Source organism: Vidua chalybeata, chromosome 18, assembly GCF_026979565.1.
Source record: "Vidua chalybeata isolate OUT-0048 chromosome 18, bVidCha1 merged haplotype, whole genome shotgun sequence".
Classification (NCBI taxonomy): Eukaryota; Metazoa; Chordata; class Aves; order Passeriformes; family Viduidae; genus Vidua; species Vidua chalybeata.
Window position 1 is genome coordinate 12,870,320 of NC_071547.1, and position 16,668 is coordinate 12,886,987.

Below are 16,668 nucleotides of genomic sequence, written 5' to 3' on the forward strand. Positions count from 1 at the left end.
GAAGCTGTGGTGGGCAGTAAAGGCTCTAGAATCTTTTCCTGCATCATAACATACAGGAATTGTAATTGGCAGGTGCACGCTTTGGAAATCCAGGGTTTAGGGGGGACTCCTGGGTGAGGGAAGCATTGCCCAAAGGCACCTCTGCTTGAAAAGCTGTTATTCCCAGAAATGCACCTGTGTCCTGGGCTGATCCAACTGCTTGGGCAGTAGGGGAAGGGGGAATTCTGCCCTCCTGCCCTGCTCAGGTGAGACCCCACCTGCAGAGCTGCCCCAGCCCTGGGGCCAGCACAGGAAGGACCTGGAGCTGCTGGAGCCCGTCCAGAGGAGGCCACAGAGATGCTCCAAGGGCTGGAGCCCCTCTGCTCTGGAGCCAGCCTGGGAGAGCTGGGGGTGCTCACCTGGAGAGGAGAAGGCTCCAGGGAGAGCTCAGAGCTCCTTGCAGGGCCTAAAGGGGCTCCAGGAGAGCTGGAGAGGGTCTGGGGACAAGGGATGGAGGGACAGGACACAGGGAATGGCTTCCCAGTGCCAGAGGGCAGGGATGGATGGGATATTGGGAAGGAATTGTTCCCTGTGAGGGTGGGCAGGCCCTGGCACAGGGTGCCCAGAGCAGCTGTGGCTGCCCCTGGATCTTTGGCAGTGCCCAAGGCGAGGTTGGGCAGGGCTGGGAGCAGCCTGGGACAGTGGAAGGTGTCCCTGCCCATGGCAGGGGGTGGAACAGGATGAGCATTAGGACTCTTCACAACCCAAACTATTCTATGATCCTTTGAATTAAACAGAGAAGAGCCATGTGGATGAGTGCTGAGATATTTCAGCTGGGACACGAGGCAGGGATTAAACATTTTGAGGTGCCCCAGAAGTTGTGTGCGCTGCTCTGGCCACTCCACCCGCAGCTCTCTGCTCACTCCAGCTGGGCTGAGCTCCCTGAATTCAGGTGCTGCTGGGCAAGGTCAGGGAGAAGTTTGTTCCTGCCAGGTGCAAATATTTCAGTGACTGGAGAGTCACAGAGCTGGTGGCAGCAGGGGGATGTGTCAGTGCAAAAGCAGTGAATTGAATTACTGTGATAATACATTTCAGTCCTCTTTTTATAATAGATTATAGGGGAGAGTCTTCATACCTTTTTCAGAGCAAGTTTGCAATGGTTCAATAAGTTTTAATTATTCCAGATCTGTTCTTTTTGCGTAGTACAAGAAGCCAGGTCAGATTTAAGGAAATAACTACTAACTCTTCAGACGTGTGAAACTAAAGAATTTTTTTTGAATGTCACCTTCCAGGAGACGAGAGCCGTGTCCAGCTTAGGGTGTTCTCGGTTGTCCCCCATACATGTTGAATTCCTCTGTCATGCCTCACCTGCTGTTCCAAAAAGCAGCTTTCCCAGCTTTCACTGGCCAACAGGCCAAAATATTGGGCAAGAAGATGCTTTGTTTTCTCTTCCTAACCTTGCTGTGACTTTCATCTGTCAGTGACTGTGGTCATAGCCTTCATTCTGTAGGGAAGCTGAATCCCAGGTTGGGGATAACTGCTGAATGATGGCCCCGGTGGGAATGAAGCTACTGGAGCACTTCACTGAAATTTTTGTGCCCTCTGTGGTCTTCATCCTGATTGTTGACTGTGTATGCCCTCTGCTTTCAGGCACCAGAGCAATGGGGCAGTGATCTCCCGCTGTGGCCAGCCCGAGGTTAGCTGGTGGGGCTGGAGGAACGCCGACGATGAGCACCTGGTCCAGTCCGTAGCCAAAGCCTGTGCCTCAGACTCCAGGTCCAACAGTAACAAGTTAATGAATGGGAATTGTTCCAGAGATTTGTCCAACGGAGGGGACCTCTCTGATGTGGAATTTGGTAAGGCTGTCACCGTTGTTTTTCTGTCGAGGGCAGAGCTTTATGTAAAAGTTTAATCTCTGGTGCTGTAACAGAGGAAACCTGTCGTGTTTAGTCCGCATTCTCCAGTGCACGAGCATTGTGCGACTGAGGGAATCGTGCTGTAACTAATGTCAGAAGGATCCTCTGAGCTCCTCACACGTTTCCTCCTCCCCAGACTCCTCCATCTCCAATGCCTCAGGAGCAGAGAGTTTGGCAATCCAGCCTCAGAAGCTTTTGATCCTGGACGCGCGATCTTACGCAGCAGCCGTGGCCAACAGAGCCAAGGGGGGTGGCTGTGAGTGCCCAGGTGAGCAGCATTCCTCCTCAGCTTTCCAGGCAATCAGTCAAAGGGATTTGCTCCAGTGTGATTACCCTGACACCCTTCAGCACTGTCTGTACACTGCTCATCTGTCTGAACATTCTGGATCATGGCAGCCCCCACCCAGCCCTTCCGAGGGCAGGTTGAGCTGTTAATTAGTCTGTTCTCAGGCCATTAACCCAGCTGGCTACAGTGCTCAGTGAATGCTGAACCCTGTGGAATCTGCGAAGAGCTTTCCCTTGCTGAGTCAGATGTATAAACTAGAGAGAGAGACAAAGGTGTCTGTCCAGTGTGCTCATGTCTAAAACCCCTGAACGTGTAAAACCCACTGGCTGCAGAAGAGAAGAATATTCTAGAATGGTTGCACAACATACAACTTCTCAGCAATTTCCCTAAAGCTGAAGTATTTTTCAGTATTTGTATCATAGTAACTGCAATCCTGCCTCACCTTGCATGTGTAATGCAGTTGCAACACCACATTCTGTGTTCTTTGGCACTTGTGAATTGGTGGTTTTATAAACAAGATATTATTTATGGTCACTGTTGGGTATTAATGCAGCCTATTAAAATTCCATGGGTGGAGAGGCTGGAAAAAAATCCCAGACAGAAAAACTGGAGATAAGATAACAAAAGCTCTTTTGACCTTTTATTTTGGTCTTTGCTGCAATAGCTGCATTTTGATTTGTAGCCACCAGTTTAAAAAAATGATAGGTTTCCATTTAACACCTCAAAACCACTAAATAATTCTTCAGAATTATTATTATAATCAGAGAGTAAAATTTCAAAACAGAAAAGAGGAGTATACAGGAAGTTTGATTTTCTTCCTGTATATTGTTTTTTTAATTCTGTGGAGAAGGTTTTCAAATAGCTTGTCACCTTCAATAAAACCTGTTTTGCTTTTTGCTGCTAAATTTTCTGTGGGTATTGCCAGGTCTGCTTCATTCTCTGTATAAAAATAGCTCATCTATGCTGTACTTTAGATATAATTCAGTAAAAATACAAAAAAACTCTGAAGTTGTCTGATACTGTCTGAGGCTGTTCCTGGAGTTGCAGTCCCTCATTGGGTTTGGCCCAGCATTTGTTGGGCTGATAAAGAGTTGGGAAATCAAATGATACAAAATATCACAAACTCCTGAATTTTCTTGTGCAAGCACTCAGAATCCCAGATTCTGAATCCTGGTTATTTTTCTCCTGTAGAAATGGTCATTTTAGTTACTGTGTGATTATGTGCAGACTGAAGCATCACAGCAGAGGGAAGACTAAATCTTGGGAAAACTACTGAACTGGTATTTTCTGGCTCTCTTTAGGTGCCCTGAGCACTGGCCCTGTCTGTCCAGGCCTCCAGTGTTGCTTGAGCACATCCAAAGTAATTCCATGTATCTTGTTTTCCTGAGCTCCCAGTATTTCTCACATGTGTGATGCTTCCTCATACAATTCCCCTCAGAGGAAAGCAGTGGCTGAAGTAACCTTTCAGCCTTTTTGAGTGCTTAGGAAAAGGGATCTGAAATCTGTCTAACTTAAATCCATAAATTGCCAATTAAATATTATTTATGTTTCACATCTTTTGATGTTTCTCAGTCTTTTTACAACATTCTGGAACCTGGAGCGCAGGAATTCCCAGAGGTTTGCACTCTGCTTTTTGTAACCTGAAGTGAAACATTTGAAATAAATACAGCAGGACTTTGCTAAATGCTTCCTGTTTTGCTGGGCTGTCATGTCTGGAATACCCAGTGAGCTCCAAGGACTTACAGAATCTTTGTAAACAGATTATTTCATCTGTCCACAGCAACAGGGGTTTGTTTTTATGAAAAAAAATTCCTCTTTTAGAAGGGTAGTTGTTATTTTCTTCCCTCTGTCTTGTTCTTTCCCTGCAGAATATTACCCCAACTGTGAAGTGGTGTTCATGGGGATGGCAAACATCCACTCCATCCGCAAGAGCTTCCAGTCACTGCGTCTGCTCTGCACACAAATGCCAGATCCAGGAAAGTAAGTGGAAGTTTGGGAGTTTGGGCCTTTGGTTCCATGTTTCTGCAGCCACATTCTTCTGCTGATGATTTTTAAATTGAAATTCAGTGGATTTTCCCCTGGTAATAGCGCTAAGCTGTGTTTTTCCATTTTCATGGAAGTCACTGGTTTATTCTGATTGAAGTGAACATAGCAAATTAGTTCTGAAATTAGAGTGTAACCTTGAATATTGATACCAGAATGTTGTTTCTTCTGGTGGGCTTCTGAGCACTCACACTCAGGCTGATCTGCTATTCCCCTGTTTGGAATTTGCTGCTAAGCCTTCCATGGTTTCAAAGTAGATGCAAACCTTCAGCTCATCCCAGATTCTGGCAGTTCCTTGGGTTGGCTAGGTGGCTTTGCTGCTTCCACCTCTGGGAAAGTGTTAACAAGACATAAGTGAAAAATGCTACAGACTGGCACTCACAGCTTATTAAAATGGGAGCTTTGCCATGACACTCAGACATCCAAACCTGAAAGCATTTTAAAAGAGCAAAAACTGTCTTGCCTGGTTTCCCTCTAGTTGGCTGTCAGCTCTGGAGAGCACCAAGTGGCTGCAGCACCTGTCAGTGCTCCTGAAATCCGCGCTGCTCGTGGTGCACGCCGTGGACCGGGACCAGCGGCCCGTGCTGGTTCACTGCTCCGACGGCTGGGACCGCACACCCCAGATCGTGGCCCTGGCCAAGCTCCTGCTGGACCCCTACTACAGGACCACGGAGGTGGGTAAAGCAGCTGGGAGTCACTGGGGTCTCTGGAGGCAGTCTGGCTGTGAGTTATTTCAGCTTTCTCCCCTGGCAAAGGCATTGAAAGCTGGCAGTAGTTTGTCACCCGTAGTCTGCAGTTACTCCCAGGTGTATGTACATGTGTTACTCAGGAGTAGTTCACATTCCCTCTGCTGCAACTGCACAGTCATGGTCTGTGCTTCCCCATATTTAGTTTAGGAATATGGAGTACAAAGTGCTGCAGTTGCAGCTTCTGCTGCATCCCTGCAGGTTCTCAGCCAAGCACTGACAGAGAGCCTTCCTCTTTGCTGCATTTCCCAGCTGCAAGGTTTTCCAGTTTCGCATTTCCATTGCCCTCTGTCAGTTCTATTTCTCTTGATTTTCCCCTGTTCCACCACTTTTCAGCACTGGGGGACATGTGCTGGCTGGCTCCCATCTGCCAGCCCACAGACAAGATGCTGTTGTTGTCCAGAACAGAACTCTGTGTCTGAACACTGCTGTGTGCTGCTGCTTAAAGCCTCACACACACTAGGAGCTGGAACTGCCTTTTGGATGGAAGTGTGAAAACTTCCTGGATCCTTTTCCACATGGATTCTAGAAGCTGGCATCCACCAGGCAAAACGTGCTGCTCTGGTCTGGGCACAGGATCTGCTCCCGGTCCTCCAAAGGGTGCTGTCCTTCCTGCTTGGGGAGCAGAGTTGTGCTGTGCATGCTCTGGGCCTTCCCTGTCACCCAGAGCAAACCATAAACTGTAGCTGTCTGTACCAGGATCAGAAACATTGAGGAAAATGAGTTTTCAGTGCTGTCAGATTTAAAGCTTTTCAGCTGTCAGCTATTATTATGGCTCTAATCACAGCCATTATTTTGACTCAATAAACATTCTCTACAATTTTTCTTTCCACTAAGAACAAAAACCAGCCCTATGATGGATTTCAGGTCCTTTGAGACAAGGTGTGACATTCAGCTGCTCACCCAGGCACTGTTTGGGAATGTTCTTTGCCCTTTTCATGAAAAATCACTCAAGTGAACCTTTAATCAACCTCGTGACTGCTGTATGCACAGACAAGCACCTGCTCTCCCTGAGCTTGGATGTCCTGTTGTGGATGGATGGTTTTCTTTCCTGACAAGTGGATCTGACCATCATTTTCGAGAAAAGTTTTTATATAACTCGTCCAAATACTGGATACCATGATCCAGAAGCTTTGGCAGGATAGAGTTCCTACTTTTCACTGCCTGGATGACATAGGGCTCATATCAGGATCTTCCCTGGCAGTCACTGAGGACTTAACCTGCCTTATTCCCTTTCCTGTTCATGTAGTTTGGGAATCCTTATCTGTCCTAATTCCATTTCAGAGCACAGAGGCATTAGGGAAAGCAGTAAAGAGAAGTAATGAGCCCAGTGCTGAAGGGAAATAGGAGAGAGGACACAGTGATTCCCACAAGTCTCAGACCATCTCAGAGAACTGAATCAAAGAAAAACAGGAATTCTTCATCTCTCCTCTCCTCCCTGCAGGGTTTCCAGGTGCTAGTGGAGACTGAGTGGCTGGATTTTGGCCACAAGTTTGCAGATCGCTGTGGCCATGGGGAGAATTCGGACGACCTCAATGAGCGCTGCCCGGTGTTTCTGCAGTGGCTGGACTGTGTCCATCAGCTCCAGAGGCAGTTCCCCTGCTCCTTCGAGTTTAACGAAGCATTCCTTGTGAGTTGGGAGACTGCTGGGGTAATACACTGCTGCTAAACACTGCTGGAGAGCCTGGGGGCAGATTTCCCCACCTTTCTGTGTCCGAGGCCAGGTTGGAACAACTTGGGATAGTGGAAGGTAACCCTGCCCATGGCAGGGGGTGGAACTGGATGGGCTTTAAGGTTCCTTCCCACGCAAACCATTCCATTATTTTATATATATATGAATATATTCTATATATGCTCTCACATGATAAAGGGAACAGAAAAGCTGCCCAGATTCAGGGGACAAAAGCACTTGGTTAAACCCACAGGGTCTGTTCACTCTTAAAAGCAGGAGCCTCAAGGACTTCCTTTAGACTTTAAAGAAATAAATTATATTGATTGAATAGTCTCACCTAAGCGGTGTAAAACATCCACACAGCCTGGGAAAAAAACCTTCTTACTGCCGATGCAAACTCCCCCCTGCTTGGATCTTGTTTTGACTTGAATACTCCTCCTCTAACAACAACCTGCTCCATTCTTTTTTTTTTGGTTTCTTCACTGAAAATGTGTAGGACACAGGAGCTGTGCTTACCATCTTTGGAAGCAGACAGCATTCCTATTAGGAATTCACCCAGGATGGTCCAAGTCAGTTCTCACATCTCTGGACGTGCCAGTCATGGGCTGCAGGACCAGTAGTCTGAAGAATAGAAGTTTTTATGAAGTGTCTGATCCACTAAGAGATTTAAGGCACATTCCTGTGATTGTGGCTGACTGGAATTACCACTTGCCAGCTCAGCCATGTAACTGAGCCCATGTACAGTCCCTGAGTGGCTCAGTTGTGAAATGAGATACAACAGGTCGTAAATGGCTTAACAGCACACTGCTAATATCCCCGGACTGGGAGAGAACATACCCATGGTGTGCTGGCCTTTGTAGAGTGAACTCCTAATTTATTACAGTATTGAACCACTTGTCTTCATTTAAACATCTGAATAATCCCAAGGAAGTCATTGATATGCCTGAAGTTAAGATGGCATTTGTTAGGCTGGGCCCAGCATGGAGTGATTCATGATCAGCATTTCTGTGCTGCATGAATGTTTTGTAGCAGAGGAATCATGATTCTGCTTTGCCTGACCTGCAGGGCAATAAGTTTGTGTCAACATGACTTGATTAGCAACAAGTATTTTGTCTTTCTATGTTATGTTTTTTCCTGAATTTCTTCAGTTATGATTTTAAAAGATTCCACTCCCGTTGCATTCCTTTGCAATTGGTTTGTAGGGAAGTATGTGAGAAATGCTGTGGGTTGGTGTGGCAGCCCTGGGGTGGGGTTTGCTCTGGGAAGGGAAGGGAGCTGAGGCTGACCCCTTGTGCCAGCTGACACAGTGTGTGTGTGGCTCTGTGCAGGTGAAGTTGGTGCAGCACACCTACTCCTGCCTCTTTGGAACATTCCTGTGCAACAATGCGAAAGAGAGAGGAGAGAAACACACTCAGGAACGGACCTGCTCCGTCTGGTCTTTGCTGCGGGCAGCAAACAAAGCCTTCAAAAACCTGCTCTACTCCTCCCAGTCGGAATCTGTATGTACCCCAGCCCCCTCCTGTGGGAGAGCCCTGGAGGCTGCCCCAAACAGCGTCCTGCAAATGGGGGTCCCCTGAGAAACAGCCCAGCGGTGGGACCCGGTGACCTGGGGTTCCACCACAGCTGAGGTGGTGGCTGCCCCATCCCTGCAGGTGTGCAGGGAGCAACCCAGGATAATGGAAGGTGTTCCTGGCCACTGCAGGGGTGGTACTGCATGAGCTTTAAGATCCCTTCCTCCCTAAACCCTAGTGTGGTTCTCTGAACTGTCACCATGGACAGAGAGGTGATTCCAGACCAGCTCAGCTCACCCTGACATTCACCTTGGAACACCCAGCTCAGGCTGATGTTTGAAGTCTTGGGTTAATTCTGCTGATATTTGGGGAATGTCAAATGCCACCTCAGAAATTTCTCTGTGCTGGAAAGTGCTTTCTGTTACTATTTTATTGTTTGTAACAGAAAGCATTTCAGTATTTGATAAATAGACCTCTCTGGAGAACTGAGCTGTGTCAGAGGAGTGACACAAAATTGCCTGCAAACCTAGACACTGTGTCTAAATTCGTTTTAAATCTGAACAGAAAAAGTGGCTCAGATTATTTAGTGTATCTTTGTTTCTCTTGATACCTTCAGGTTTTTATTTTGGCTCCTCTGTGTAGAAGCTCACTGAAGGTTCTGGGAAGAGGCTCAGTTGTGTGTTTGGTACAAGGTCATGTGAGGGATTCAGGGGTGCAGTTCATGGGCAAGAGAGCAAACACCAGATGACATCATGGTTAGGACTTCAAGGACTTGCATAAATATTTAAACACTTTTTATTTCTGGAAGTATCAGATATCATAAACTGAACTGTAAGGACTGTGCAGTGGCTTTGCATATGATGGATGTGGCTTTCAGTTGTTTCTTACAGCAAAACTAAACTCTGGCTTAGCAGGAAGGAGTTTTTTGCCCACAGTGGTTGTAAAAAGATGAATTTTCTACTTCCTGAGCTCTCCTTGGCCGAGTGTGTCCTGGCTCTGGGCTGTCACTGCAATGAGCCCTTGGAGCCTTCCCACCTGACACTCCTGGGGAGAATTTGTGAGGCAGAGCAGACACAGCCTGTGGGGATCTTAAAGCTGTGGATGCTTCTAGATATCCATGGAAATGCCAGGAGGAGCATAGAGAGTGCTCTCACAGTGACTGTGTGAACAGGTCTGTCCTTGGGCTGCCCTTCTGTGCTCTATTCCACTTGGCCCCTGTTCTCAGGAAATACTCACAGGACACTCCTGCACATAGGAGTTCGGATAATTTCCTGTTTTGGGTTCATTTTCTTGTGGTTTTGCTTCGGCCTTTAAAAGGTGCCTGTGGTGCAACTGCATCTCTTATAGAGCCAGAATTGTTTAAGAGCAGGAGCCACCCCACGGCCCTTCTCCTGCTCAGTGCCAGGGAAGCAGAGTGTTCAGAGAATCACAGAATATCCTCATTTAGGAAGGAACCCACCAGGATCATCCAATGCAACTCGTGGCCCTGCACAGGGCATCCCAAAATCCCACCCTGTCCTTGAAAGCATTGTCCAAATGCTCCTGGAGCTCTGGAGCTGTGCACATTCCCTGGGGAGCCTGGGCAGTGCCTGTCTGATGGAGCCAGCTGTTCCTCTGCCATTGCCTACTTTTCCATGGGAAAGTTGCTTGGAAAAGTGTGGAACTGCTAAAATGAGCCCAGGTGTTTTTAAAGGGAAGCAGAAAGCATATTCCACAATCAAGGAATCCCTTTTAAGAGGAAGCTGCCTCTTCAAAGAACTTCTGCATGTACTGAGTATGTACCCATGAGTGCCTCCTCTGGAGCCAGGCTCAGCTGTGGTGGATTGGGGGCCATGGAATGAGTTCAGCTCCCTCTGGCACAGTGCAACACAACACACAAGGGAACCTCAGCACTCAGAAGGAGCCACTGAATTCCATGAGTTGTGAAGGTGTAGATTGACAGAGAGCTCATTGCAGGAGTTCATTCAGCAGGAGCTGAAGGCTGGCATCTTTCTGCCTCTGACAGAAAAAGTCATTCTTGCCCCAAGTGTTGCTGATGAAAAGCTGTCACCAGCCCTTGGCATGGGCTGGACATGTCCCAGCTGAGACCTGCCTGGTGAACTGCCCCCCTCAGATCTGAACTTCTCCTGCTGGGAGGCAGAAGCTGACCCTTCCCTTGTGCTCCCCTGCCAGGTGCTGTATCCCGTGTGCCATGTGCGGAACTTGATGCTCTGGAGCGCTGTTTACCTGCCCTGCTCCTCCCCCTCCACGCCCGCCGATGACACCTGTGCCCCGTACCCTGTGCCAGGCTCTAGCCCCGAAGAGCAGCCTCTGGGCAGGTGAGCCTAGAGCCCAGAAATCCCATCCTGTAAAGTAAGATCAACAGAGAATATTGGGGGATATGAATGGAGAATGTTTGGGTGGGAGGGCAGGATTTCTCCCGGGTGTATTGGTGGAACTGTGGGACTGAGCTGCCCAAGCACAGCCTGTCCATGGGGTGGGTTTGGAAGCTGTCACATTTCAGGGCTGACACCATGGCAGAGAGAAGCTGGGCAAATAGAGTTAAACTCTGGGTGTCACATAGCCATAGAGAATTTCCTTCTGTCCTCACGGGATATAAGCTTTAATTTGTTATCTTGAATTTGTGTCCTTTTCCAATGTTGCATAACCATTTCTTTGCTTGTTGTACAGTGACTCTGAGCACATGTTTATTAGGAGGTGTGACCAGGCTGTAAGCAGTGGGGCTTGCTGGTCAAGGGATTAATCTGGGAATGTTTGAAGTCTGGTTTAACATATTTTCCTCATGGCAAACAAAGTACGGAAGCAGCTCTGCACTACAGATGGTCGGAATGTGCTCCTGGATAATACTTCCCACAAGTCCATTGGCTGGCAGATTGTTACTGTCCTAACTGGGGGGCTGGTTTTGAACCACAGTAGCTCAATGTTACAAAAAAATCCTCTGACTTGGGAGTGGGATTGTTTGTCCCTTTGCAGGCTACCAAAGACAAGATCCTTCGACAATCTGACGACAGCCTGTGACAGCAGCGTGCCTACAACCAACCGCCGGAGCAGCGACCCCAGCATCAACGAGAAGTGGCAGGAGCACCGCCGCTCCCTGGAGCTCAGCAGCCTGGGCCCCCCTGGGGACGACCCCTTCGAGGGGGACGGGCTGGGCAGGCAGGGCAGGGCCCCCATGGGGGCAGAGCTCTCTGTGGCAGCCGGGGTGGCAGAGGGACAAATGGAGAACATTCTGCAGGAGGCCACTAAAGATGATGTTGGGCTGGAGGAGCACTTGAGGGGTGGCCTGGAGGCAGCAGGGAAAGGGGATGAGGTTGGCCTGGATAAGGAGAAGAGAGCTGACAATCTGTGCGAGGAGAAGGCCGAGGTGGATACAGGTACCATAACAAACAATCCCACAGCCAACCCACACCCAGCCTCACATGGTGCTGCAGAGCTCAAAGGACAGCAGGACGAGCACAGCGACCCCAGCAGCGCTCTCCAGAAGGCACCTCATGGGAGAGGACTGCAGGCTGTTCCTTCCGAGGGCTCCGGAAACAGAGACGCTCCAAACAACACGGAGGAGGAAGGTCTTGGGAAAGGCGAAGGAGAAGCGGAGAGCCTGTACGGCACGGCCCAGGCCAGCTTTGCCTTCCCTCTGACAGCCCTGCTGGAGGAAAGGACATCCAACATCGAGAGCTCCACGGAAACCTTAACAGAGACCGAAGCAAAGCCTGAGCTCACGCCCAGGGCTCCATGCCACAGACCTCACCCCTTCGACAACAGCACTGGCGAGCTGTCCCGAACTCTGGAGAACAGGCCAGAGGGGGAGTGCATGATAGAGCTCCAAAAACTGGGATCAAGAGTGCATAGGACTTCTGGTAGCAGCACCACCCACCTCCCGATGCCTTCCCCTTGTGCCTTGCCTCTAGCAGACCGCAAAGATGAGCTGGTGTATAATGGGGAGCTGGAGCTGGAGAACAAACTGGTGGAGAAACCCACGGGATTCACGGCCCCGAAATTCCCCGCCACCAACGGACACTGCATCAACGGCGAGGACGGGCGGATCAAGGCCTCGCTGAGCCGGCAGGTGTCCACGGCCAGCTGCAGCTCTGCTCAGCTCCACCTGAGGAACTTGCACCAGAAATGGATGCTCAGCCAGCTCGGGAAGCAGCCGGCCAGCAGCCCGGACCAGCCGGCCCGCAGCCACCTGGATGATGACGGGATGCCCGTCTACAGCGATGTCATCCAGCAGCGCCTGCGCCAGATCGAGACGGGCCATCAGCAGGAGGTGGAGACCCTCAAGAAGCAGGTGCAGGAGCTGAAGAGCCGCCTGGAGAGCCAGCTTCTCAACAGCTCCCTGCGGCTCAACGGCGACTACGGAGACGAAGTGGTGAGTGAGCGTCACTGGGCCGAGCACAGAGCTCAGCGAGCCCTCACCTCCTGGCTCGCAGCTCAGGGCCTGACTTTTGGGCTCTTACAGACCTCTCCAGGTCATCCTGAAGAGGGCAAACACTGCCCAAGTACCTGATAGTGGCAGATGCTGATGACTGATACTGCCACCAAACTTCAGATTGAGCAGAAAGGTTTATTTCCAGATGGGTGTTGCACAGCAGCTCACACACCCCTGGCCATACCTGAACACCTTCCCTGGCCTCGGTAAAACCAACCAAACCCTTGGTTTACCAAACCTCAATAAAACCAACCAAACCTCTGGTTTTCTGCTGTCTTCACATAGGGCAAAAATATTTTCCTGTGCCACTTTTGGCACAGCAGCATAGGATGATCCCTTGGTTCTCTGCAGGTCCCAGCACTGGCAAGCTCTGTGAGCTCAAACCCATCAGGGTCACACCTCCCTTTCAGGCACTCAGGCTCAATGTCTGGAATAAATTTCTAGAAATCTAAATTAACTGGAATAAATTGCCTGAGCTTTTGTGGCAGCTGTATTTCAACAACGGTTTTTCTCTCAACAAATTAAGGATTTTAGGAAAGCTTTTAAACCATTTGCAGTTTTATTTGGAAGTGTTTAATGTTGTAAAAGTAGAGACTTTTGTAGAGAGTTGTGGGTTTGAGCACTTGCCTGTAATTCCTGGGGCTGTCGCAACACCCATCAGAAATTTCCTTTTCCTACATGGTTTATACACCTGCAAAATTGAAAAAAAAATTTGTAAGAGGTTCCCAGCTTCTGTTTATTGAATTCACTGTTTAGAAGTGGCAGAGGTGCTGGATAGTCCCAGGTACGTTTGTTTTGGAAAATCCTTGGAGCCTTCTTGGTTCTTCCCATTGGGCATGCAGCACAAGGTGCTCATTGGGCTCAGTGTCACTGCTAAAAGCTTTCATTCCTTGGAGAAATTGGGTACTTTGGCTTAATGGATTCTGCTCCCATTTTTTAAGGGCCTTCAGAAGCTGCAGTGTAGAGCTGGCAGTGCCTCCAGAAAATTCCCCATTTTTAAGGACCTGATCTCTACCTTCTGTTTGTGCCTCAGCTTGGGAGTTGCAGGTTTTCCTCTGGAACTCCAGGATTGCCCATTCCTCAGGCATAAAATTACATTAACTCAAGATTTCTTACTATTTTGATATATTTTAAGGGCTGGCTGAGTTTTAAGTGAATTAAATTCCACCTCTACCTGGATAGGCTATATTAAGGAAGCATTATTCCCAAAACCTATGCATAGAATATACATGGCTCAAATTCTGAGTTTCCCATATGCAGTTTGGCTTTTATTTTCCAGAATCTTTGCCAACAAAAGGATATCTTTATTACTAATTATAGTTTTCAGAGTGAAACACCCTTGGAAAGGAATCAGGACCCTGGAATTGGAGCCACAGGGAGCAGGTTTTGATTAATCACCCAAAGCCTTCCCAGAACCCTGCAACAGAAGCTGGATTCTAAATCCACTCTGTCTCACATCATCCCATCACCAGAGGGTCCAGACCTGCCCTGTTGGGGTTTCTGGGTTTTATTTGTGTGGAACAGGGATCTGGGGGGTTCCGTTCAGCTGTGTTTGTTTGCCAACAGACATCTATTCCCGACTCGGAAAGCAATCTGGATCAGAACTGCTTGTCTCGCTGCAGCACAGAGATTTTCTCTGAAGCCAGCTGGGAACAGGTGGATAAACAGGATACAGAGGTACAGACTAAATCCCTGTAAATTGCTCACTCTGGGATAATCCTAGTTCAAATTATCCTCTAGCCTTTGGTCGTGTGCCACTTCTTGGGAACTCTTTTCCTTGCGTTCCGCTGGTCTCACACCTGACATACCAGTACCTGTGCCTATGAGCCCTCTGCTGCACAACCTCTGGGAGCTGGGGGGGGGGGGCTCAGCCCAGGAGTGTTGCCACTGCCCTGTCCCTGATGCCGGTGGCCGTCCCCACAGGTGACGCGGTGGCTCCCGGATCACCTGGCCGCGCACTGCTACGGCTGCGACAGCGCCTTCTGGCTTGCCAGTCGGAAACACCACTGCAGGTAACTGGGAGAGGGGACTGGGCACTGCTGCTCTCCCTGGCACCACCACAGACACAGCCCCTGCCCCAGGGGCGCCTGTTGGGCAGGGATGGCTGCCAAGGGAACAGAACAGCTCCTGCTTCTCAGCTCAGTCCTGCAGGGAGATATTTAAAAGCCACATTTGGTGTCTGCTCCACTCCAGCCAAAACAGATCCCACCTTTCTTTCCTCAAACTGGATTTGGAGGCATTTTAGATTTATGCAAAATAGAGCTTTGTCCTCTTAGCATTCAGAAATTCAATATATGATTTACATGAAATACAGGAATAGCATCTTCTTCCATTGCTGGTTGGAAACCTGCTCCTTTCCTTCTCTAACCTTTCTCACCTTTTCATTAACTTGCTCCTACAGAATCTGAACGGAACACCTGTGTGAGGTCAAGGTTTTCTGCATTATTCTTTGCTAGACCTGTTGCCACAGAGGCTGCAGCAGCTCAGGCAGCAGCGGGGGCTTGATGAAGAGCAGGAGGCAGAGACCACATGGCTCAATATGCTGAAGTTAAAGCCAGAGAATCTCTACTTTCCAGTTCTGTTTCAAATAAATTCCTATTCCTGGTTTCTGAACATGCAAAAACTATTACAGGAACCATAATTTAAATAAATCTCGGTTACCACATTTTGAAGCTCTCCTGCTTTTTGAAGTTGCAAAGAGTTATGAACATAGTTTTGAGTTTGTGTCTGGTTTATATTTTGCTCCATTTAGTCTTGTAAAATTAACCAAACCCAGGGAAGAAGGAGAAGAATCTGAATTTATTTTTTTTACCATGCCCACTGTGTTTGTGCAAATTTGTATCCCCAGAGCTCAGTTCCCTAAACCTAAGCTTGGGACAACTCCTGGAACCTGGCTACACACACATCACCCATAGCCCCACGAGGAGTTAAAATGGACTCAGGGTTTCAGGTCTGGCTCAAATCTCCCTGTAGCGTCTTTGCTCCTTTCAGCTTCCACATGTGCAGTGACCCATCTGTCAACACCATGAGTATCCCTGTAGTAAACATTTACACCCCTCCCTGGGAGTGGAAATGAGTTGAACCCCACAGTGCAGTGCCTTGAGCAAAGTAAAACCTTCCAGGTTCCTTGGTTGCCAGTGTTTGCTCCCTCTGCCTGTAGCCCTGAGTTCTCTCTCCTCCCTGCAGGGACACTGACCGAGTTGATCAGCTCTGGTGAGCATTTCCAGCAGCCTCTGTCCGTTGTCCGTCAGCCTTTCCTGGGTGACTTCTCCCAACTAACTCAGATCTTCTCCCTCTTTGTTTCTCACTTGCCTGGAAATCACCAGAACTAAGCTGGGGGTGGCCAGCAAGAGCTGCTGGGGTTTGGGTCCGTGTGAACAGCCCTCTCTCCTCACAGAAAGGCTTTTAGGACTTGGCTTTTGGGAGCTTAACCGGGATGTGGCTCAGACTAACACTCACTGTCAGTCCATGTGTGTACTGCTCACTGACAGGAGACTGCCCTGCAAGTTTTATGCATTTATTTTTGATCATTTCCCTTTGTTGCCCATATTTTTGGGAGAGGGCCATGTGTTACCAAACAATTCCAGTGTTGCTGTGCAGGGTGTTGGCAAAAACCTGCCACTTGTCTTAGAAGGACTGAAAATCCCATGGCTAGAACATGTGCCACAGAGCTGGTGGAGGGTCAGGATAACCAAAACCGGATGAGATTTGGGATGAGGAAGAAGAGTGGGGAGTGTGACTTTCAGCCCCCCTTCCTCAAACTAGCAACATCCCTTTTCCAGCCTGTTTTTTAATGTCTCTTTTTAATCTCTGAAGCAAAGCAGGGACCACCGGGATAGAAGGATGAGCTGTCCAGAGCTTTCCAAAGCAATGTCAGAGCACCATTGTCTAGGATAAAACAACAAAAACCCCAGCATATGTTAGGAATGGTGAGCTCCAACAAAGAGATCCTTGTTTTAATCCCTCTGGTTAGATTTACCCTCATCCATCAGCGAGCTACTCTGGGATAATCATTCCTTGAGCAGCGAGATGGGGCTGTGGGAGCTCTGTGGCACCTCCCAGGGCTGTTGCCACTCCTGCAGGTGT

At 48.8% G+C, this 16,668-nt stretch overlaps 1 protein-coding gene across 5 annotated transcripts in view; it reads left to right on the top strand.

Moving 5' to 3' along the window:
• MTMR3 (myotubularin related protein 3) overlaps positions 1-16,668 on the top strand; it is a 74,500-nt gene that overhangs the window by 54,255 nt on the left and 3,577 nt on the right. For 3 of the 5 annotated variants that reach the window (XM_053959567.1, XM_053959566.1, XM_053959568.1), the window contains 10 exons: positions 1,630-1,835; positions 2,032-2,163; positions 4,050-4,161; positions 4,703-4,898; positions 6,415-6,600; positions 7,971-8,141; positions 10,326-10,471; positions 11,127-12,522; positions 14,149-14,259; positions 14,506-14,594. In XM_053959567.1, coding sequence (XP_053815542.1) covers positions 1,630-1,835; positions 2,032-2,163; positions 4,050-4,161; positions 4,703-4,898; positions 6,415-6,600; positions 7,971-8,141; positions 10,326-10,471; positions 11,127-12,522; positions 14,149-14,259; positions 14,506-14,594 — 2,745 coding nt within the window. Of the gene's footprint in view, positions 1-1,629; positions 1,836-2,031; positions 2,164-4,049; positions 4,162-4,702; positions 4,899-6,414; positions 6,601-7,970; positions 8,142-10,325; positions 10,472-11,126; positions 12,523-14,148; positions 14,260-14,505; positions 14,595-14,983; positions 15,248-16,668 lie in introns of those variants that run through there. The other 2 variants (XM_053959570.1, XM_053959569.1) reach the window with 2 other exon arrangements.